The sequence below is a fragment of the Homarus americanus genome, unplaced genomic scaffold (genome assembly GCF_018991925.1).
Source record: "Homarus americanus isolate GMGI-L3 unplaced genomic scaffold, GMGI_Hamer_2.0 scaffold74, whole genome shotgun sequence".
NCBI classification, from domain to species: Eukaryota; Metazoa; Arthropoda; class Malacostraca; order Decapoda; family Nephropidae; genus Homarus; species Homarus americanus.
In genome coordinates, this window is record NW_024716951.1 from 3,718,669 (window position 1) to 3,742,194 (window position 23,526).

The 23,526-nt window shown below is 39.7% G+C and overlaps 1 protein-coding gene across 6 annotated transcripts; it reads right to left on the reverse strand.

The window, feature by feature from the left end:
* Window positions 1-447: 447 nt before the first annotated feature.
* Window positions 448-22,918, reverse strand: LOC121858647. 6 transcript variants are annotated; one of them, XM_042355189.1, is made up of 5 exons: window positions 22,817-22,906; window positions 14,685-14,869; window positions 11,585-11,802; window positions 6,308-6,357; window positions 448-3,487 (listed from the first exon to the last, which is right to left on the reverse strand). In XM_042355189.1, the coding sequence occupies exons 3-5, from the start codon at window positions 11,781-11,783 to the stop codon at window positions 2,600-2,602; spliced, it is 1,137 nt and encodes a 378-aa protein (XP_042211123.1). In that variant the 5' UTR covers window positions 11,784-11,802; window positions 14,685-14,869; window positions 22,817-22,906; the 3' UTR covers window positions 448-2,599. The 6 variants fall into 6 exon arrangements, with proteins under 6 accessions (XP_042211123.1, XP_042211122.1, XP_042211119.1 ...); XM_042355188.1 differs by lacking the exon at window positions 22,817-22,906 and adding an exon at window positions 15,491-15,582; XM_042355185.1 differs by lacking the exon at window positions 14,685-14,869 and having other exon boundaries at window positions 11,585-11,798; window positions 22,817-22,918.
* Between the last annotated feature and the right edge of the window lie 608 nt (window positions 22,919-23,526).

Genomic DNA, 23,526 nt, shown 5'->3' on the forward strand with positions numbered 1-23,526 from the left:
GGAAACTGTAGTCATGAAGTAAGATGAGAAGTTAGTTTATTACAGTACTGTACACCTTTCAGCAGGGATGCTCATCTGAAGAAAAGACATCCTAGCTTATTTCAACTAGAGATTAACCATGCTTGTGTGGGTTAGCTGTGATTATATGATGGCAACTCTTGAAGTTGCATGCTCTGTTATTCTTAGCCTACTCCTAGCCTTCCTCCCCTCCACATTCGAGCTCGTGCATATCTTAATCCACTTGGTTTCCTCCATTCTCTCCAATTGACCAAACCATCTCTATCTCCCTCTATGCAAAACCTCACCAATATACTATCATCACTCAGCCATCGACCTTTGACCTTAAAAAAGATTATCCAGTACTGTACTGTACAGTATTCCTCAGCAAAGGAAGGCTGTCATCAATATCAAAACTTTGCAAGTTTAAGGATAAGATAGAAACAAAACTTGAATTTCTTGGTTTATTCATTTCAATCATTACTGTAAAATGCAATAAAAATATCCTCTGCATCATTATCAATACTTATGTATGTTAATAAGAAGAGCATTTTATTACTTATAACATATAATTTTAAATTGTTGTATCCTAACTTAGAAATTCACTCTGCACAAAGGACACGCCATGCCAGTACAAAATTTAAAAAAAAAATACAAAAGTTAACAGATCTATGAATCTGTTGAATATAAAAAATTAATACTATTTTCAACATAAATGCTACAATATACAGCATATAATAATGGATAAAGTAGAAGTATGGTAGAGTATTATCACAGTCTTTAACTTTGAAACTTTAGGAGTTGTTCTCTACTTTCACCTAAAGCTTAGTCCTTTTATATTTCATTACATGTATTGCAAGTTAATCTTATAATGTGCTAGTAGTAATGAATTAAGTTGTTTTAAATCTTGTTATAAAACTACCAATACTTATACATCACACAAACCTTTGCACAAGAATACTGTCTATACAGTACAGGTTTAATTTGTCTTTAGAATTCTCTCTAATACAGCAAATGAAAAAAATCTTCATTGAAATAATCTAAATGAAGACAATCCAATTTAGTCATTAAATTGTAACAATTTGATGACCTAAATTAATTGTAACTTCATGCTTATTATTACTGTTCAAGTATGCACATCATTGTAAAATAAAACCAGCCAGCTAATCTTATCACCTGTGTACTCAGGTCACCTTCATAAATTAGCCATTCAAATTCAATTCCTCCAAGTTTACACTTACTTATCACCAGTAGAGTGTAGCAGCCATTTGTAGAGCTGATTTCAACTTTTGCTTTTGGTTCCAAGGTCATTTACAGCACTATGTAATCCAATCCTCTTAAATTTTCTCTAAAGTCAGAACCCATCTTATCATTGTTATGCACTGTGCAAGATTTGTACAATGCACTGTTAAGCCTATTGGTGTTAGGTCAATTGAGGTCATTAACAAATGTCAACAGTAGTGATGCCATATGACCACCCAGTGAGAGAAAGCTGCTTCATAAAGACTGCCCCTGCATGAGGACACAGATACTGATTCATGTCAACTGCTTCGAGCAGAATCACAACACAAAGCACCATGACATCATCATATGAGGGTCACACAGTAACACTTTAAACATTTAGGACTGCGTAAGTGGTAAAGGGATCAGATACGATTCCTTACAATAAAAATCAAAATTTTAATGAATGAATTCGGCTGATGACCCAGTGAATAATTTGGATAAATTAATATTTAAATTAACTATAAATAATATGGATTTAAATGCTGTACAGAAATGTTTTGCATACAATATACTGTACAGGTGTAATGTGATTTTTGTGTAAATTATTGTGCTGTACTCTACTGTACTGTCAATATGAATAAAAGTTAAAAACAGGTTTTTCCTGAGTTAGTCTTGCATATACTTATACTGTAATTGATAATTCAATTACCGTACTTATTCTGTAATTAGACCTAGCATATCTCTCTACAGAATGGTTATATTTGGATATTCAGACTACCCCGGTCTAAGTCCTACGAGTGGGTCTGATTACATAGGTTTCAATGGTACTGTACGACACATGAATATGGATTGTCCATCTGACCATCAAGTACAGGTAAATGTAAATTCAAATACACATTAAAGGCCATCTTCTCCATTTCTCAGGACCTGCTCACCAACACTGTAACAATGCAAAACTTGGGAATGAAATGTACATGTACTCTAAATGTGTTGTGGATCACGCATGGTTTTAAAACAATTTTAAATGGTGACGAAACATGGGTGTTACAAATCTGAAAGTTTGCTTCAGACAAGAGGTTAATTTTGGTAGATGCAATGAAATATAATGACATGAAGACATGAATAATGAATATAAAATGGGAAATTGTGTAATCTAGTAAGTTTAAGTGCTGTCTACTGTACTGTATGCAGAACAACCTGACTTGAACTAGAGATAACACCTACTTGCACTTGCCCCAATATTCTGTATGGAAATGGCAGATATGGACTTATCTCATTTCCCCAAATTAATGAAGAATATTCCAAACACTAATGTGCCTTCTGGTTATGACGAGTGAATGAAGAAATAATTCTGTAAGAGTGAAATTCTGAATATTTTTCAGACTGTAACTTGACTATGATCCTGTGAATTATCTAAGAATGACTGAAGATACTGTTGTGCACTTACGGAAAGTTTGGGAGTGCCTGTATTCCAACACACTTTATTTTGTTGTATTTTATCAAAGAAATAAAAGGCAGTGAGGGGACGAGAAAATGGAGAAGGACATGGTTGGCCAGCACGCTGATATCTATTACATACATGACGTACTTTCATATCTTGTGCATCCTCATGATTCTTGAAAGATATCTGACATGCCTTAAGGATTTTCTTTTCATCCTTTGGGGTTACTTCCAGCATGAATTCAGTAATGTGTTCATGAATGTTGGTACCCCGGAATTTGAAACGTGAGCACTTGCTGAGTGTAAACTGACCTTCTGAGGTGACCTGCCAAGGTCCTCCTGCACAGTATCGATTGTATTCTGGCAATATATCAGAGTAGTCAGTGTTGGTTACCAAGATGCGGGTAGTTGTGTGTGTTGGTGTTGTCATCATCTCCACCAGGAAGGAATATTTCCAACGCTCAAGCAAAATTTTAGCATCTACAGCAAACTCAACATTGCCATACCAATCTGATGCATCTTCATCTTGGTCAGCAGAACTTGCACTAAACCAAAGCACTTTCATGTTGGCACAAGGGTGGGTTGGGGATAACACTCGAGAATCAATACTGCTAAAGGTAACGACATTTTTAGGCTCTATCCTTCTTCTAGTGCAAACATCAACAGCATCTTCAAGGTGTAGTGTCCGGACGATGTGAGTGAAAGGTCTGTAGGAGTTGGCCCCTTCGCTAACATGTCGACCACTGCCAGGACGCCAGAGTATTGTGGCGCCACCCTTTCCTGGACGTTTCTTTAGCAGCTGATCCCCCCAGCTTGTAGGTGGTCCCTGCAACAAAAGCACAACATGATATTACTACATACTTGTCACACTTATATAAACTAAGCACTGTTATATGTCTTCTATGGCAAGTTCCCATCCAAAAGCCAGATACAGTGGTCCCTCGGTTAACAAGCACAATCCATTCCAACAGGTTGCTCGTTAACCGAAACCATTGTTTCAATGGGTTTTTGGGTAATTGGTTCCAGCTCACTGAAAATTGCCTAAATTCAACAAAAAAGGTAGAAAAGTACACTTACTTTGAGGTGTGTATGTAGAAGGCTCCTGGATGATGATGACGATGGGAATTAGAATGGGGGTGGAGGAGAAGGAAGAAGAGAAGGCATTGGGGTGGAAGAGAAGTCACCCCATGGCACCATTTCACCCATAAAATTTTAGTTATCTTGGTGTATTTCAAGATTATTTTCTTTAAATCAACACTGCACTGCATTATATATTGTCAGTATGTAAAATATATTTCAAAATGACCAATAATTTGCTTGGAAACACAGAAAAAAAGCGTTTAGTTGAAGAGAGTCTCAAGCAAGATGTTACGTCCACTGAAAACAGAGAGAGACTAACGCCTGTCTTGTGTGTTAACAGGCTGGATGGCACGCCAGAAACTAGTTTCTTTTCCTTCAATTATGTTCAATAATTGTTAAAATGACTAAAAAAGTTAATATTAAACTTTTAAAATTATTGAATAGTATAAACTTCTTGATATTTACTAAAATATTAAGGAATTTAAGCCCTAAAACCGATTACTGTATTGGCAGACTAATACTACAGCTGGTGGACCGCCAAATGCAAGCGAAAACATGTTGAAGTCGGCTCGTAAAAAACTTGTTAATCGAGGGATTGCTCGTTAACCGAAGTTAAGAATCTTATGGAAGGTAAATCGTTAACCGAAATCTCGTTAACCGAGGGACCACTGTACTGTACTGTATCACGTAAGACTTACAAATGCCACTTATTAAGAGCTGCAAAGTATCCTGTTGGAAAAATAGCATATTACATTACAGGTACAGTGCCTGTACAAATATATTCTTCTTTCCATTCATTATACAGTATTTATTCAGAAACCCCAATCTTTTATTTAATATTATTGTATTTACAGTAGTGGTAAAAATCAATAATTGCTCTGTTCACACTAAAATCAAACTGAAATTCCTGTTTTACTAATGCTTGAGCACTGTACAGCTGATCAATTAATCAAACACAAACAATATACTGTATACAATAACTTAAAAAAAAAATTTAGATATACAATACAGTTTCCAATAATATGCCTTAGCTATCTTGTCTTTTAAAGAAATCTGTCTACTGTACAGTATTCATATTTTTTCAGGATAATATTTTTTTTCAAGGTTTAATATTCCAGTACTGTACAGTACATGGCTTCAAATAAAATATCTTCAGATCAGAGGGAATAATGTGGGATTGTAGACATATATATATATATATCAATGAATTTATGTGAGTGGTATCATATGAGTTGTAATCTGACATGGATTAGCAGAGGCATTTGATATTCTGAGATTTGGGGGGAATCATCCAAACATATGAAAACTGTATTACAGGTACTGTACTCGTATTGGTAACACTCCTGGGCACCTGGAGGGACCCACCAACCCCTTCAGGTGAATGAGGCACAGTTGGATCCAGTCCTGTGTAAATGTTTAAATATTTTTTTGGTTTCCGACACTGTGTTTGACCATTGACAATATGAAAATATTGTAGCGACTGAAGAATAATTAATGTAATGTAATATAGTTAACAATGACTATAATTGTTGTAACTAGTCATGGGTTACAACATGGGTTGTACAGTATTAAGGTTGAACAAGAGGACAGAGCTGTCAGGATTATGTCTAGTTGGCAAATATGTTTATTGCAATGGTCTGAGGTGAGGAGAGAGAAGACAGGGAGAAGGAGGGAGTGGTCTGAGGTGAGGACAGAGAAGACAAGGAGAAGGGAATGGTTTGGGGTGAGGGTGGAGAAGACAGGGAGAAGATGGGAATGGTCTGGGCCTGGGGTGAAGACAGAGGAGGCTGTGGTTTCAGATGAGAACAGGCTAGAAATTTTAAAAGAGCAAAAGGAATTTTTCTTTGGGAATAGATTACTGTAGTTAACACAGCAGAGACATTAAAAAAAATGGAGGGGGATAAAGAAAATAAAGAAGAGATGTACAGTACAAGTACTGTATAGAGAAAATTTATAGGGGTGTAATAATAATCATAACAGTGACAATAGCATGATACTCAGTACAACAGACAAACAGTAAATAAACTACAAGAATTAACTTTCAAACTAAGGGTGAATGTACACTTGGAAAATGTTTTCATACACTGTACAGTCCCGTACCTTTTGAATGAGTGTGATGATACAATATTGTTTTTGTGGTTTAAGAAAATATCTAAGGTATATTCTATTTCTAATACTGTACCGTTAATTGCAGTGATGTAGTCAAGACTGACCCAGAGACCATTTGCAATTTTAGTTTTTATGGATCACTTATGGATTGGCCCCCAAGTGCTCATCTGAAGTTTCACCCCTCAACTTAACCAGCCTCAAGTCTTCCCACTATTGACTAATCTTAAGGGAATCTATTATGGCATTTGTGGTCATGACTATATCACTGATACAATACTCTATCAGGCACAATTTTGAGAGAACAATTCAAAGATCACATCTGTGAAATTTCTGCAAAAACTTAGGTAATAAGTTTTGAGAAGTAAAACATAAGAAAAGTTCATGGACATATGGATGGTCAACTGGCAAAGCAATACATAGGTAAACTAAAAGCAGTAAAACGTTTTTAATATCTTACTTTTTGGGAGGGCTTTCCAGTGGTCTTGGTAGAGGCTGTCTTCTTATTGGCTGAAAGGTGGAACATTACATTAATACAGTTGAAGCGCGCGCACACACACACTCTGGTTTGCATAAATACGGTATACAGTACACTATATCATCTTTACCAGCACTCCATTTTATGGTAGTAGGCAGCTATCAAACAGGGAGGTACTACCGCCTGGGAAGATATTGGAAGCATAATGTGTTGTCTAATGGTAGACCCTGCTGCCATATGGCATCACGAAAATTGTGACCAAGTCCCAAGTTGCTGATCTGACTTGCTGCCTCATTTACACACAATTGCAGGGTCTCAAGTGTTTCTCTTACTATTGACAACACAACAAACATATATTGTTTCTCACTTTTGATCTTTTTTTATTTTTTTTATTTCTTTATGGTTCTTTATTATTATTATAATACAGTGGTCCTTCGGTTAACGAACACAATCCGTTTCAGCAGGTTGTTCGTTAACCGAAAAATTCGTAAACCAAAACCATTGTTTCAATGGGTTTTGGGGTAATTGGTTCCAGCTCACCGAAAATTGCCTAAATTCAACAAAAATGGTAGAAAAGTTCACTTACTTTGAGGTGTGTATGTAGAAGGCTCCTGGATGATGATGATGATGATGATGATGATGATGATGATGGGAATTAGAATGGGGGTGGAGGAGAAGGAAGAAGAGAAGGCATTGGGATGGAAGAGAAGTCACCCCATGGCACCATTTCACCCATAACATTTTAGTTCTCTTGGTGTATTTCAAGATTATTTTCTTTAAATCAACACTGCACTGCATTATATATTGTCAATACGTAAAATATATTTCAAAATGACCAATAATTTGCTTGGAAACACAGAAAAAAAGCGTTTAGTTGAGAGAGTCTCAAGCAAGATGTTACCTCCAGTGAAAACAGAGAGAGACTAACGCCTGTTTGCTGTGTTAAGAGGCTGGATGCGCGCATTAAACTAGTCACTTTACCTTCAATTATGTTCAATAATTGTTAAAATGACTAAAAAATTTAATATTAAACTTTTAAAATTATTGAATAGTATAAACTTCTTGATATTTACTAAAATAGTAAGGAATTTAAGCCCTAGAACCGATTAATGTATTGGCGGACTAATACTAAAACTGGTTGACCGGCCAGTGCAAGTGAAAACATGTTGAGGTCGGTTCGTAAGTAATTCGTTCACCGAATTTAAGAATCTTATGGGAGGCAGTTCATTAACCGAAATTTCGTTAACCGAGGCGTTTGTTAACCGAGGGACCACTGTATACATGTATTTTCAAATTTTTATTTCATTTTATTATAAATTTTATTTACTATGAACAATTATTATTATTACATTTTCGCCCCCAGGCCCTGATGTGGGTCAGTGACCTGTGCCCGGGTGGGCTAATCCCTGTAAAAAAAAAAATCCTGTTTACCTTCTCTCTCACGTAACAGGAACATCCAACCATCTCATTACATTATTTCATTAGTACCAAACTGTGGGTGATATACTGAAGGATGGGGGAAATACTTGGAGAGAGAGAAAAAATACCTTTCAAGGGTAGATGAAAATAAGGAGTTACAGTATAGAGGACTAACAAACAAACTAAAAGGAAAATAAAATATCAACACAGAAAATGGAAACTATAGTACTGTACTGTACAATAATAATGAAAATGGAAGCTTGTTAAACACACCGGATATAACCAGCAGCTGGTAGAAAAGTTACATCAAAGAGTAACAGAACAAAAAACATGAATTAAAGATAGATGACCCAGAATTGGAGTCAGATGAAGACTTGGAAATCCTGCCAAAGACCCAGAGCTATGTGAGAATAAGATAGGAGCCACGATTATGTCGAGGAACAGTGAATGTCAGAGCCAAAGAAATTCCTGCAAAACTTTTTACAAAATCAGAAAATAAGGAAAATGGTGTTGATCTGGCTACGCAAAGACTTTTATCCTCTTTGCCACTGATCGGCTCATTAGCCATTTGGGCAGTCGATCTCGTCTCTGTTACGCACAGTTGGCAAGTACTTGCTCCTAAATGTATCTGAACCTGCTCCAGTGCTGGTCAAGTCTGGTCTTGAAACAGCTCACACTCAGTGCCGTCACAACACTCTCTGGCAGATTGTTCCAAGAGTTCACAATTCTCATTCCAAAAAAGTTCACCCTCACAGTTTTCTGGACTTGCGGCTACTTCATCCTTGAGCTGTGACCCCTTGTGGGACAGACTTCCGCTAGCTCCAGGTATGGACATTGAACTCAGTAGTGCCCTTTAAGATGTTTATACACCTCAATTAGGTTCCCCCTGCCCATCTGTAGTATAAGCTAGTCAGTTGCAGGAGCTTACAATCAGTCTGACTCGGCATTATCTAATACAGTGGTCCCTCGATTAATGAACACAATTGGATCCACAGAGTCGGTTGTTAACCGAAAATTTCGTTAACTGAATCTAGTATTTCAATGGGATATTGGGTAATTGGTTCCAACTCACAGAAAAAGTATACATACAAAGTACTGTACTGTACAGTATACTGTACAGTATACTGTATAATAATAAATAAAAATCAATAGAATACTATATTCTAACTTACTTTGAGGTGTGTATGTTGTATTCCTGGCAGCTTTGTTTACATATCAAACAGCTGATTGTAGAGGCAGTCAATGATGACATGCCATATTCTTTACAGAGTGCATTGGTTCTAATGCCTTCTTCGTGTTTCATAATAATTTCTGCACTGTATGTCATCAACATGTTAACTAAATTTCAGAATGACCAAAAATTTTAATGTAAAAATGCAAAAATATTCAAGAGAACAACAAACTAGATGTTCACTCCACTGTAAACAAAATTAAACAGAAGCATTGTTGGGTGATCCGATTAGCTGAAGGGCAAACAAAAACTATTCCCTGTACTGTATATATTATCAATATGTTAAGTAAATTTCAGAATGACCAATAATTTTAATATAAAAAATGCAAAAATATTCAAGAGCACAACTTTCTTGATATTTACTCCACTGATAACGAATGTAAACATAGAATTGATTACAGTACTGTATTGGCGGACTAGCTGATTAGCTGATGCACACAACAAAGCATGTTTCTCCTGAGGCTTTCGTTAATCGAAGTTTTGTTCGTTAACGTAACTGAAAATCCTTATGGGAGCTAATTCGTTAACCAAAATTTCGTTAATTGAACCGTTCGTTAATCGAGGGACCACTGTACTTGGCTGAGAGTACTGGCAAAATCAATGGGGACAGAGATTAATATTTTTTTTTAAGCTGGAATCAATCTGGATTAAGAAAAGAGATATGAAATAATAACAGGTGTTGGAGTGATGCAGTTCAGCCCATCCCAAAGAAGGGTGACCATTCTAATCCCTCTAACTATCGTCCCATTTTCTCCGACACCTTGAACGCCTTTCTATTTTGTCGGATCACCAGTATATGGCTTTCGCTAGGCAAGATCTACTGGTGATTTGCTCTCCTACTGCACCCAGCTTTGGTCATCCTCTCTTAGGGATAATGGGGAAACTTATGTCGTGGCCCTCGACATAAACATTTGACAGGGTATGGCACAAGTCTTTGCTTTCTAAACCTCCCTCTTATGGTTTCTCTCCCCCACTTTGTTCTCTAATTTCTAGCTTCCTTGAGAACCGATCCATGGCAGTTATTGTCGAGGGATCAATCTCTTGCTCTTTTTCTACAAATAGTGGTGTCCCATAGGGTTCTGTTCTTTCTCCTACTCTCCTCCTTCTTTTTATCAATCATTTATTTCTTACTACAGCTAATTGTATCCATTCTTATGTTGGTGATTCTACTCTTCATTCTTCTTCACATTTTTCGTTTCCCCTAATTCTCAAACTAGATCTGTTTCTAGAGCTGATATCATTTCATCTATCAATGTGGATCTATGCAGCATCTCCGAATGGGAAGGTAGAAACCTGGTTAAATTCAATAGTAATAAAACCAGTATTTACCAATTATACTTTCCAAAATAAAAGATCTCCCACCAATCACATTTCAGAACACAATCATTCTGCTAAATTCTAAGATATGTTAGGCCTCACCATTTCCTCTAAAGTGTCATGGAAGCCACACATCCAAAACATTGGTAAAGCTGCCTCCCAAAAGCTGGGAATGTTGTACAAATGCTGCTTCACCCCTGAACAGTTGCTTCTAGTATATAAGGGATTCATTTGACCTAACTTGGAGTACTGCTCTCATATCTGGGGTGGCTCTTCTTCTGTCCAACTGTTATATAGGGCGGAATCACAGGCATTTCATCTTATTTACTCTCCTCCTTTAGTTGATAAATCTCTCTTCCCTTTCACTTCGCTATAATGTTGCTTACTTTAACGGGCAATGTTCGGTGGATTTGGCATCCTGTGTACCGCCGGCAAGGCCATGGGCTCATAACACTCGTCTTGCCCGCGGTGCCCACCGTTCCTTTGTGGATGACGGTCACACTAGAATAACCCGTTATAGTACATCCTTCTTTCCTAACACAGCCAAACTGTGGAATACTCTGCTTTCTTCTGAGTTTCCATACTCTTACAATCTGTCTCACTTCAAAAAAGCTGGTTTTCCGGCATCTTCGTGGTGTAGATTAATATAGTCTTTTTCTCTTTTATTCTTACTTTCTTTTAATCCCCGGCCCAATTGTGGGTTGATGACCTGGGTGGGTTATTCCCAGTAAAAAGAGTGTTTTGTGAAATTCAAGAAGACATTTGGTAGCATAAACTCAAAGGTGTTGCTAGAGATCTTGAAAGATTCAGTACTGTATTGATGTGATCTGGAGGGACAGAAGCTTGTACATACACTTGTACAGTACTGTATATGTTCCATGAAGTGTATATTAGGGTTGCCGATAAAAGATTCTAAGGCAGCAAAGAAAGGGGGGTTACTGTACTCTAAGGATTTTTTTTTCAGTTTTGCTTAGATGATGATGGCTGAAGAAATGGGATCAGCAGAAGAGTTAAAGCAGGAGGACACATAGTGCTTCAAAGTTATGAGGTATGCAGATGACAAGAGGGACATTGTCTAAAACAGAGGAGAACTACAGATGATTATGGACAGCACATGAGGGAAAATGGATCATCCAAAGATCATCCACCCCATTTATTTTACCCGATGAATAAACGCCTTGAATCAGCTGAGGGTGGGGAGTTAGGTTAGAGTAGATTAGATTAATTAAGGTCAGGTTAGTGCTAGGGTGCATAATCTGGGGGTGTAAGTATGGAGAGATGTTGTACCATACCTTGGAATGTTGTGGTCTGATGTTGAGTTGTTCCTACACTGGTGATGGGCTGGGAGCTCAGTGCTGCAGGAGGCATAATGGTGACAATTTCGGGTTCCTCTTTTCTCTCTCTTTGACAGATGGATTTACACAAGTAGCCTAACTCTTCTCCAGTGACTTTTGGACACTGGTTGGTTGTGCCCCCAACACCAGGTGACATGGTTGTTGTTCCAGTCTATCTGCCAAAATATATACAGCTTAAACAAAATAAGAAAATATGTTAATTATTAGAAAAAAAGGGAATAAGAGAAGACAATAACTATTCACATTTCTAAGAAAATCATCCCCATTTTAGCATGAACAATCTTTATACAGGGTGTCTCAAAAGTCCCCATACTCAAAGTTTGGCAATTTATAACTCTTTCATGGCTAATGATAGCCAGGAGAGGGTACAGGGAGAAGATGTTTTTGAAGAATCCAAGTGGTGTAAAATTAAATTAAAGGGAGGAGACGTATTTATTGTCCGGTGTAACTACAGATCCCCAAACTGCAGATTACCAAACCAAAGGAACTTAAGAGCCTTAATAGACAATGCAGCAAGGCTCAACCCTAGCCACCTCTTTATCATGGGGGACTTTAACTATGGCGACATTGACTGGAGAAATGAGTTCACTCCAAATTATTTAAAAAACCCCACTACTCTTTTTGTAGAAACCCTGAGAAATAATTTTCCGTTCCAAAATGTGAAAGATCCGATGCATTACAATGGGGAGCAAACACCCAAGCCACTGGACCTCGTCATAACAAACGAGGAGAGTATGGTGGCCAAACAGGAACATCTAGCCCCAGTTGGCACCAGCCACCATGTAATGTTGTCCTTCAGGTTTAACTGTAACTCAGTTCAAGACAAAACCAGGCCAAGGTGCAAATATTACAAGGAATATTACGACAGGATGAAGGAGGAAATGAGGGGTATCCACTGACCTGACTCACTAAGGCATAAGAATGCAGACACTATGCTAAATATGATAGCCAATAAATTGAACCATTTGATCGAGAAATATATATCCAAGACCAAACCCAGTGCCTCTAGGAATACAAGGAGACTGCTACACATGAACCATGCAGCAGTCGATAAAGTTAAGAAGAAAACCCAGAAATTCAAAACGTGGGTTAGGTCAAACGATGAGCAGGATAGGAGGATGTATGCAAGAGCCAGGAACCAAACAAAGTCAAAGGCTTTTTACCATTACAGAAAGTCAAAATTAAAAACGCGAGTAGGTGTATCGGACCTGAGGCTTGAAGATGGTAGCTACACAGATACTGACCAGGACAAAGCTGAGGCATTGAACAGCTTCTTTTCCTCGGTGTTCATAAGAGAGAATGCAAACGATCTTCCTGTGTTTGAGGACAGACGGTATGACACAGCACTGACCCACATTGTGTTCACAGAAGCGGTTATAAGAAATAGACTATCAAAGAGTCCTGGACCTGACTTGGTGCATCCCAGAGTGCCAAGGGAGTTGTGCAATGAGCTATCTGAGCCCCTAAAGATCCTGTTCAGTAAATGCCTGGATGAGCAAAAGGTCTCCAGTGACTGGAAAGTGGCTTATGTGAGTCCTATCTTCAAGAAGGGCGATTGTCACTCCACGAATAACTATAGACCGGTGAGCCTAACCAAAATAGTATGTAAAGCACTTGAGAGCACTATAAGAGAGGAAACAACCTTTTAATGGAATGCCAACACGGTTTTATGCCGGGGCGCTCCTGCTTAAGACAATTACTCAAGGTACTGGATATTTGGAACCAAATACTGTAACAGGGTGGTAATATCGACACTATTTACCTAGATTTTGCCAAGGCTTTCGACAGTGTACCCAATGAAAGGCCGAAAAATAAACTGGAAGAGTAAGGGATTAGGGGAATGTCCTAGCATGGATCGGAGACTTTCTCCAGGACCGCAAGTAGTGTGTGGTAATTAATGGCACGAAATCATCATGTGTACCCGTCACAGGCAGGGTACCACAGGGCAGTGTATTGGGCCTGCTATTGTTTGTTTGCTTCATAAATGACATGCCTGAAGCTGTACATTCCTCCATACAAATGTTTGCAGATGATGCCAACTTATTTCGGGAAATTAAGAACCAAGCAGACTGTGAAGAGCTGCAGAAAGATCTCTGCAAGCTTTAAGAATGGTCAAAGAAATGGCTGCTAAGATTCAATGTAACGAAGTGTAAGAGGCTGCACCTGGGACGTACCAATGGTAAGGAGGCATATCTTATGTCCCAACGGGAAGAAGAGACTGCATTAAATGAGACTGAATGTGAAAAGGACCTAGGTGTGTACGTTGACAATGAGCTGAAGTTCTCGGGCCCTTCCGAGAAGAAGGTAAATCAGGCAACTAAATTAATAGGTCTTATAAGGTCGTTCAGATATCTAGACGATTCGTCCCTCGTAACAATCTTCAAGAGTGAAGTGTTTCCCCATCTGGAGTACTGTCACCTCATCTGGTCCCCGAGATATGCTAGGGACTGTCAGTTGATTGAAAATGTCCGAAGGAGGGCCACCAGACTGGTGCCTGCACTACTATCTTGCTTAATTTATATAATAGAAGTATTTAAGTGGGTGAAAGGAATCAATAAAGGAGATATAGATAAAGTTCTTGTAATATCCGAGCAGGATAGGACTCGTAGCAACTGATTTAAGTTGGATAAGTTTAGGTTTAGGAGGGAGATAGGAAGGAACTGGTTCACAAATAGGGTGGTGGACGAGTGGAAAAAGCTTTGCAACTTTGTAGTAAGTGCTGGAATGCTGGAAAGTTTTAAAAAGAGGCTACATAGATTCATGGATGATAGAGAGTGGTAGGAACTCTCGACAGGAGCTGCCATGCACAGGCCAACCGGCCTATTGCAAACTCCTTATTTTCTGATGTTCTTATACAATCACTTACTGATTCATCTTTCCCTCTAGCTCTTGTGCCAAAATTGTAACTTTCAGCAATCTCAAGTGGAGCAGGATCAAAATGTTGCTTCAGAATCTTGGTAATCTGAATCAGTGAGGAGTCTTTGGGTTTGTCTGGAGCAAGCAGATTGACCAGAGTAGAATAAACATTAGTTCCTACCTGTCAAAAAGATTGCTTCCCTTTTCTCTTCAAGGGCCTTCTTCCGAGCATCACCACCGTCGTCCATTAATTCATTTGCCAGGAAGAAGAAGTCTATTCTCTCACAATATGATGTGAAGTTCTCCTTGTCTGCATCATACTCCCCCACTCGTCCCATGTATCCTCGAGTGTAGGACAAAAAACCCCTAGGACAAAAGTCCCCCAGAAGATATAATAAGAATTTTTAAAATAATTTTTTTATTTTTTTAGTTTGTGATCACTTCTCTAGGCTAACCAAATCTAACCTAACCTTCAGGAATTCTGTTATAGTTATAAAGAAGTATACAAGGAAAGCTTATTAAATCTGCAATGCCGTTTATGTTTTGTCTACTGGGGTAATTACTTCCCTGACATTTAGTGACCTCACTGGGCCCAAGGGTCACCTCAGTAAATACAGAATGAACATAAAGGTAAAATATGTCGCTTTTTTTCTTTTCTATTTACTTAATAATGTTCTATATCAAAATTGAAAGTTATAATATTCTAATTACTGTATTTAAATTGTAATAGTTTCATATTTAAATCTATATACTTTTAGCATTTCTAATAACCCTCTCTTTAACATAAAAACAGGGGGCTTCTGTCCTATTTTGCACTTTTACTGAGGGGCTTTTGTCCTGGTCCCGTATCCACTGACGCCAGCCATGGTTGCTCTCTTCACTCAAATTCTCCAGGTTCAGAGTAGCCTTCAGTGGTCACTATCCTCTCTTCAAGGACTTCACTAACTCTTTCTGAATCCCATCATCGTCGCCAGTGTAGTATCTTACACGATTTAATGGGAAGATGAGAAGCCACATGCTGACTCTACTCAGGTGGTTTATTGTTGTTGTTATAGTTCCACGTGCCTAACGCATTCGTGATTACACAGGCCTAAACACATTCTAACTTTGGTAAGTAACAATATATAATGTATATATAATCAATAAAGGCAGCATATAAACATACACATATATAACATCAAATAGGGAGATGCTACTGCCTAGGAAGATATTGGAAGCATGATGTGTTGTCTAATGGTAGACCCTGCTGCCATATGGCATCACAAAAATTGTGACCAAGTCCCAGGTTGCTGATCTGACTTTCTGCCTCATTTGCACACAATTGCAGGTCTCAATTGTTTCTATTATTATTAACAACAAAACATTAATATATATTGTTTCTCACTATCGATCTTTTTTTCTTTATGGTTCTTTATTATTATTATTATTATTATTATTATTATTATTATTATTATAGTGTTGTTATTATTATTATTATTATTACATTTTCGCCCTCCAGGCCCCGGGTGGGCTAATACCCGTACAAATAACAAAAACAAAGACAACATCGTTTCATTGCACTTCTGCGCTAGCGAGGCTCAAATTACCCTCTCCCTCCTCCCCTGCCGCCCAATACACCGTAGCCGCCGTCGCCAGGCTAGAGCAAACCGATGACATCCATGTCAAGTTTATTTGGATCTCGTCACATATAGGAATAACTGCCTGTGACACTGTTGATCGGCTTGACAAAGGAACGACACAAGAAGAGGACATTGAAGCCACCCTCGCCATCTCCCTGAATCATCTCAAATCTCGCATACACGCCGCACAACGAGAAGCATTCGTCAAACATTGGGCACACTATGCCACTATGACGCTGTAACCGGTGATGACAACCGCCACTACAAAGAGTATCAATCTTGACTAGATCCCAACAGATTGTGTACATGAGATTTATCCTAGGGTACAGGTACACATGGGAATACATTGGCAACCCTGAGCCTGGCCGCACTATTTGTAAACTTTGTGGTCAACCCGACTCTCACACCCTCTCTTACTACATCCTCACTTGTTCTATGACCTCACCCTACAGGTCCAACACCTCGTCCCTCTCTGACCAGATATCCCTCCTCCTAGGGACCTGCCACGCTTTGCCATAAACAGATAAATTGTACCTGGAATTTTTACCCCACACACTCATCATTCTGTCACTTTATGTAACTTGCTGACAAAACCCATGACCCTTCAGGTATTTACACCCTTAATGCATGAGTCACGAAGGCAAGCATGAACTACGTATGCTTCCCTGTTGGGAGCTGTAAACACTTTTGCACTTCACCTTGCGCAAGATGCAGTGAGGTGCCAAATAAACTAGCTAGACCCCTCGTGGGGCAAACTGTAAAATTTTTAGTGCTTACCACACCAAATACTGTAAGGTCACGTCCTCCATCTCAGGTCACGCATTTCAACACCAAATACAATGTAGTTAACTATTTAAATTTAAAAAAAATCACAAATTACAGAATATTACGTTCTGGAACTATTAAATACCATAGAACATTAAATAGTCGTTTTTTTAATCTTCCAAAACGCTTGTACGATAATTAATTAATGATATAAACGCGATGACAAATTACACATCGGCAACTTTATGTGTTATCGTCTTGTAGCGTACTGCATGTGGCCAGTTGTCAAGTTCTTTTTGTTTGTCTATTTCTCTTTGTATGGGCTTGTAGTGGATTTCTCCCCTACAAGCGCTGTTTGTCGCTGAGTAGCCGACCCCGCGAATTCCCCAGTGTATGCCTAGTGGCCTGTGCATGGCAGCTCCGGTCGAGAGGACTGTGAAGAGCTGCAGAAGGACCTCTGTGGGCTCCAGGAATGGTCGAAGGAATGGCTGCTGAGATTCAATGTCACGAAGTGTAAGAGGATGCACCTGGGGCGTACCAACGGTAAGGAGGCGTACCATATGTCCCAACGGGATGAAGAAAATGTACTAGTTGAGACTGTGTGTGAGAAGGACCTAGGTGTGTATGTTGACAATGAGCTGAAGTTCTCGGGCCATTGTGAGAAGAAGGTAAATCAGGCAAATAAATTATTGGGTCTTATAAGAAGGTCGTTCAGATATCTAGACGGTCCGTCCCTCGTGACGATCTTCAGGAGTGAAGTGCTTCCCCATCTGGAGTACTGTCACCCCATCTGGTCCCCGAGATATGCTAGGGACTGTCAGTTGGTTGAAAATGTTCAAAGGAGGGCCACCAAGCTGGTGCCTGCACTTCGGCATCTCAGCTACCCTGCGAGATTGGAGCGCCTGAACTTGCCTAGCTTATACTACAGACGGGCAAGGGGGGACCTAGTTGAGGTTTATAAGCATCTCAGGGGGCACTACTCAGTTGAGTGTCCTTACTTGGAGCTGGCGGACGCTCGCCCCACAAGGGGTCACAGCTCAAGATTGAAGAAGCCGCAAGTCCGGAAAACCGTGAGGGCAAACTTTTTCGGAGTGAGGGTTGTAAACTCTTGGAACAATCTACCAGAGAGTGTTGTGACGGCACCGAGTGTGAGCTCTTTCAAGAGAAGACTTGACCAACACTGGAGCGGGTTCAGGTACATTCAGGAGCCGGTGCATGCCCAGTATTTGCCAACAGTGCGTGACAGAGACGTGACCGATCGCCCGGGCGGCTAGCGAGCCGACCTTTTGGTGAAGAATATAAAGGAAAAGAGTCGTGACCGATCGCCCAAGCGGCTAACAAGCCGATCAGTGGCGAAGAGGATAAAAGTAAAAAGTAAAGAGTTACTACCACTCTCTATCATCCATGAATCTATCCAGCCTCCTTTTGAAACTTTCCAGAGTTCCCGCACTTACTACAAAGTTGCTAAGCTTGTTCCACTCGTCCACCACCCAATTTGTGAACCAGTTTCTTCCTATCTCCCTCCTAAACCTAAACTTATCCAACTTAAATCCGTTGCCCCGAGTCCTATCCTGCTCGGATATTATAAAAACTTTATCTATACCCCCTTTATTGATTCCTTTCACCCACTTAAATACTTCCATCATATCTACCCGCACTCTTCATCTTTCTAGGGAATGCAAGTTAAGTTTCTTTAACCTATCCTGATATGGAAGGTTTCTAAGTCCCGGAATCATTTTTGTCATTCTTGGCTGCACCGACTCCAGTGAATTTATATCCATTCTGTATAATAAGGGCACCAGAACTGAACCGCATAATTGAGGTGCGGCCTGACTAGCTCAAGATATAGTTGCAATAAGACCTCTGCACTCTTGTTACTTACACTTCTCGATATGAAACCCAATACAAGTACTCTGTTTGCCTTAATTCGAACATTAACGCACTGTTTTCTAGGCCGTAGGTCCGGGCTTACAAGTACCCCTAGGTCTCTTTCACAAGTCGACTTCTCTAGGTTGATGTTGTTAAGGCTGTATACATTATCAGTAATTGTTCTTCCAATATTAAGTACGCTGTACTTGCTGGTGTTGAATTTCATTTGCCATTTTTCAGACCACCCCTGCAGTTTATTTAGATCCTCCTGTAATGCATTCAGTGGCGTAGCTAGAGTGTGTGCAGCCCGGGGCGGCCCTTGAGTTTGCCGCCCCCCCCCGACCCAAAAAATACATATTGCACAGTGACTCACTATTATATATATATATATATATATATATATATATATATATATATATATATATATATATATATATATATATATATATATATATATTAAATAGTTTGCCTTACTGTTGTCAGACAAAAGCCACCCCGATCAAAGTAGGGGGCTTTTGTCTGGGTGGCTTTCGTCTGGGGGGCTTTTGTCTGGGTGGCTTTTGTCGGGGGGGCTTTTGTCTGTACCCCAGTGAGGATAGTGTCTTAGTATAAAATCGCAATGCTGTGAAACAAAATCTTAATATTTAATCTCAGTACCGCAGCAAAAGTCACATCAATATTTTTTAACCAATACTTTAATATTTCTTACCTTATAGTATTATGTCTTCCAACGAAGTAAATAACTGGATCGAAAACACAAGAGAACTTAAAAGTCGTCTAGCCTCCCCTCGTCTTGTCACGATGGAGACTTGTGCAGAACTGAAGTGAATTGCTTGTAACTGGTGGATTGGTCGGCTGTACATGAACTGATATGACCCGAGACTGCATGGTTTTACAGCTACTGGAGACGTTAATCCTTCCCTTTGTATCGGCGGCAAGTTAATCCTCGTCGTATCTGACCTAACACCTGACCCACACCACATGAGCTCACTGGCGTACTTGTTTGAAGTTGTTTCCTTAATCCTCAACAGGTTACAGGTTGTGTGTGTGGCGGGGGGCCTCATAGCAAGGGTGTAGCTCATGACGTGGCCGTGATGATGTGGGTCAGGTGTTAGGTCAGACACGACAAGGATTAACTTGCCGCCGATACAAAGGGATGGATTAACGTCTCCAGTAGCTGCAGATATGGGTGATGAGCAGACCCAAAAGTGCCGCCCCCCCAAAACTGCCGCCCGGGGCGGACCGCCCCCCCCGCCCCCCCCTAGCTACGCTAGTGAATGCATTTGCATCCTGCCCTGAATTAATCTGCCGCCCTATTTTGGTGTCATCCGCAAACCTGCTTATGTCACTGCTGATCCCGGTATCTAGATCGTTTATGTAGATTATGAACAAGAGTGGGCCTAGTACTGACCCCTGGGGAACCCCACTGGTTACACGGCCCCACTCAGATTTAACACCATCTACGCTGACCCTCTGCGTTCTATCGGTGAGCCATGATTTTATCCAATTTAAAACTTTCCCCTCGATACCATGAGCCTTAATTTTTCTCAGAAGCCTCTGTTGTGGTACTCTGTCAAATGCTTTGCTAAAGTCTAAGTAAATAACATCGTAATTTTCGTCATTATCTACTACCTCGAAGACTTTCCTAAAAAACGTCAGCAGATTTGTTAGACATATAACTTAAATCATCACAAACTTAAGTAGATGATAAAAAATCAATTTACATCGTATTTTAGATGCACAAGTCATCCATAAGTTGAATCACAGATAGCAAACGCGTTGTGGTGTTAAGTGAGACCAAGCGGCAAGCGGACCAAAGAGTTAATGGCAGTCACAAACCCACACCAACAGTTTCGAGGTTTTCACATAAATGGGAGAGTGAATCTCACATTACACACAGAGCCAGCTCTAAGGGCTTGATGTTTATCTTATATATATCAACAGGCCTTTATAGCTCACCAGAAGATTAGCCCCCAAAGTGCTCACCTTAAGTTAAACACCCCCAAAGTGCTCACCTGGTCAGGGTTGCCAACTCGGATTTTCAAATGTCGCTAGGCTGGTACCTAAAAGTAGCTAAATCTTCCATGGAAAGTCGCTAGCTATTATTCCCCCCCTTCAGTAATTTGATGCAAATAATATTTTCATAATGCCGACTATAATGGACGGAGTATAAATAAAATGCATTCTGTAAAAATATCATTTTTCAGATTTTCTGTGAAATGTGGCGCAAGAATATTGCATATTATCCCAGAACACTTTGATCTTTTTAACCTGAGTTCACTGCCTGCCTTGCTGTCACTAAAACATACTTTACACACTTCACTTAAGTGTTCTACCACACGAATAGAACAATGTTCAGCTACAAACATGGCCAGAGTTCCCTCCACTTTTTTTGCTTCACCAAGTTTCTTGAATGGTAAAATTGTCTGTCTTTCTGCACTAAACGGCTATTCTGCTTTCTTGTGTTTTTTAGTGTTTTTGTGTTTTTCAATGTCGCACAACTTAGCAGACAAAGTACACTTGCAAAATTTACAAAATCCTTTTTTATTATCTCCTGGCACCTCCAGAAGCCAATTTTTGTATCTGTCATCTCTGAGCCATTCCTTCCTAAATCGCTGCGAATACTGTGGGTTACCCATTTTCTATTGGGACTATGAAGGGTTCAAATTAATAAACAGCATGCAAACAAGCGGAAACTTTCCTTGATGGTTTTTGGCAAAGCGGGTGAATAGTGTCGGGGCAACTGTATGGAGTCTATGGATCACCCATGGTGGACGCGGATGAGAAGTTTGGAACCACGCAGGCTTGATAGAATTAATTCTATAAGATGTTTTGCTAATATTCTTTAAAATTTAGCGTATTAATGAAATTCATATTGCATATCTGACAAAGAGGTAAGTTACCCAGGTGCTACAAAGGCGAAGGTAATAGACAAATAAATGACGACACGGCAACATTAGCCATGGACGGGCTGACATCAAGTGATCAGGAAATAGACGTGTCCTTCCTTCTGTACCACGACCCGTTCAAATGTATTAAACTTTTCTTATTATTTATTGTCCCTGTAACCCCGTTGCTATATATTATGGCTCGAAATTAGGAAAACTGAGTTTTCATGGACAGTCCAAAAGTAACCAGAAAGTCGCTAGATTTCTGTGGATATCTCTAGATTTGCGACAAGTCGCAAATCGCTCTAAAATGTCGCTAGAAAAAACAAAAAGCGCTAGATCTAGCTACAAAGTCGCTAAGTTGGCAACTCTGCGTGACCTGGTGTTTAGCCCCAAAAGCTCATCTGAAGTTGAGCCCCAAAGTGTTCACCTGAAATTTAACACCCCAAAGTGCTCATCTGGAATTTAACACCCCAAAGTGCTCATCTGGAGTTTAGCTCATCTGAAAATTAGCCCCATATCCTGTACAACTGAACAGCATTACAGTTTAAGTACAATCTCGTCACGACCAGAACACGTACAGGGTGGACGCTGGTGCAGTTGCGTCACCGCACTGACTTGTGCGGGCAACAATGGCGTAAGGGCCATAGAATCACCGCCGACATCCTCTCTCACTTCAATAGTTCCTCACAATAAATTATTTCGTCTAATAGAATATATGTTGTTTTAAGAAGTGGTACAATGATGAAAAAGCACGTGCAATGTAGCTTCCTACGTGACAGCGAGCCCCGATTCTACCAACATATTAAGTTAGTCGATGCCTCCACCTGCTGGCGCTCCGTCTTCATAACATTGCCCGTCGATAATATTTTCTCAGTCTTCCATATATTTTACTTCTCATATACTTCACTTCTTAATACGTGAGAGTAGCGCAAACGTAACCAACGTTGATGCATTATCGTCTGAGAGTGAAAATACAATCCCGTGAAACTTCGAAAATGCATTTATAAACTGCGCATTTGTGTTACACAGATTGCAAGCTAAAATCACAAGCAACATTGCTCCCACAAGCATCACTAAAGTTTATAACATATATGGAAACTTTTCTACTGTAATATAAACATTTTAAGATTACTTGCTAGATGCACTACGCCAGAGCTCGCACCACTTACACAAGCACGAGTGACAAAAAACTGTTGCTTGGTGTCGCTGTCGGTTGCACAGTGCAAGTGAGGACTGAGGACGGATGATCACAGACCGAAAGGTGCCGCTCTGCGCATGCGTATCACACTCATTCCAAACCCCCCAGAACCTCCGTTTTACTGTAAGATTACAAGTTGTCACATCACGTGGGGCAGATAATGTCACAGCATTCCATTGTACAGGAAGGGCAATAGTCCACTTTATATCAGCAATGCGAGGTCGCCGCATTGGTATAAGAACTCTATGACTGATGTTGACGCGATTACTATATAAACTTGCAAGGACGGGACTTTCCGTCTCTTTGCATGACGGTCAATTTAACGTTGATTGCCAGTGTTATGTAACGGGCTTTTCAATGACGATTATTTTTAATATAGTTAATTTCTGAGAACCTAAGTAATCAATCAGTCGTGTTACAACAATTCCGGGAACCATGGCCGATAAAGACTGAGATTAGGCGCGAGATAGGGAAACATTGGTTGCAGCGTTCCCACTTCTGGGGAATTTGTCCCCAGATTGGGAAATCTGGACACATCTGGGGACAAATCTAGGGAAATGGGCTTTTTGGAGAATTTCGAATATTTTGGGGAATATTTAGGGAATTTGAGTGTGTTAATTTTGTGGATGAAGCAAATGAGAAAACAAAACGTTACATATTTCTTAACAGCTTGTCAGTTGT

What these genes read in the sequence shown, in the direction of transcription:
- LOC121858647 (XM_042355185.1), bottom strand. Translation starts at nt 11,783, where the DNA reads ATGTCACCTGGTGTTGGGGGCACAACCAACCAGTGTCCAAAAGTCACT. An exon ending in TCAGACCACAACATTCCAAG is followed by an intron (nt 6,358 to 11,584) that starts GTATGGTACAAC and finishes TCCACCTTTCAG; the next exon opens with CCAATAAGAAGACAGCCTCT. An exon ending in CTGGAAAGCCCTCCCAAAAA is followed by an intron (nt 3,488 to 6,307) that starts GTAAGATATTAA and finishes CTTTTGTTGCAG; the next exon opens with GGACCACCTACAAGCTGGGG.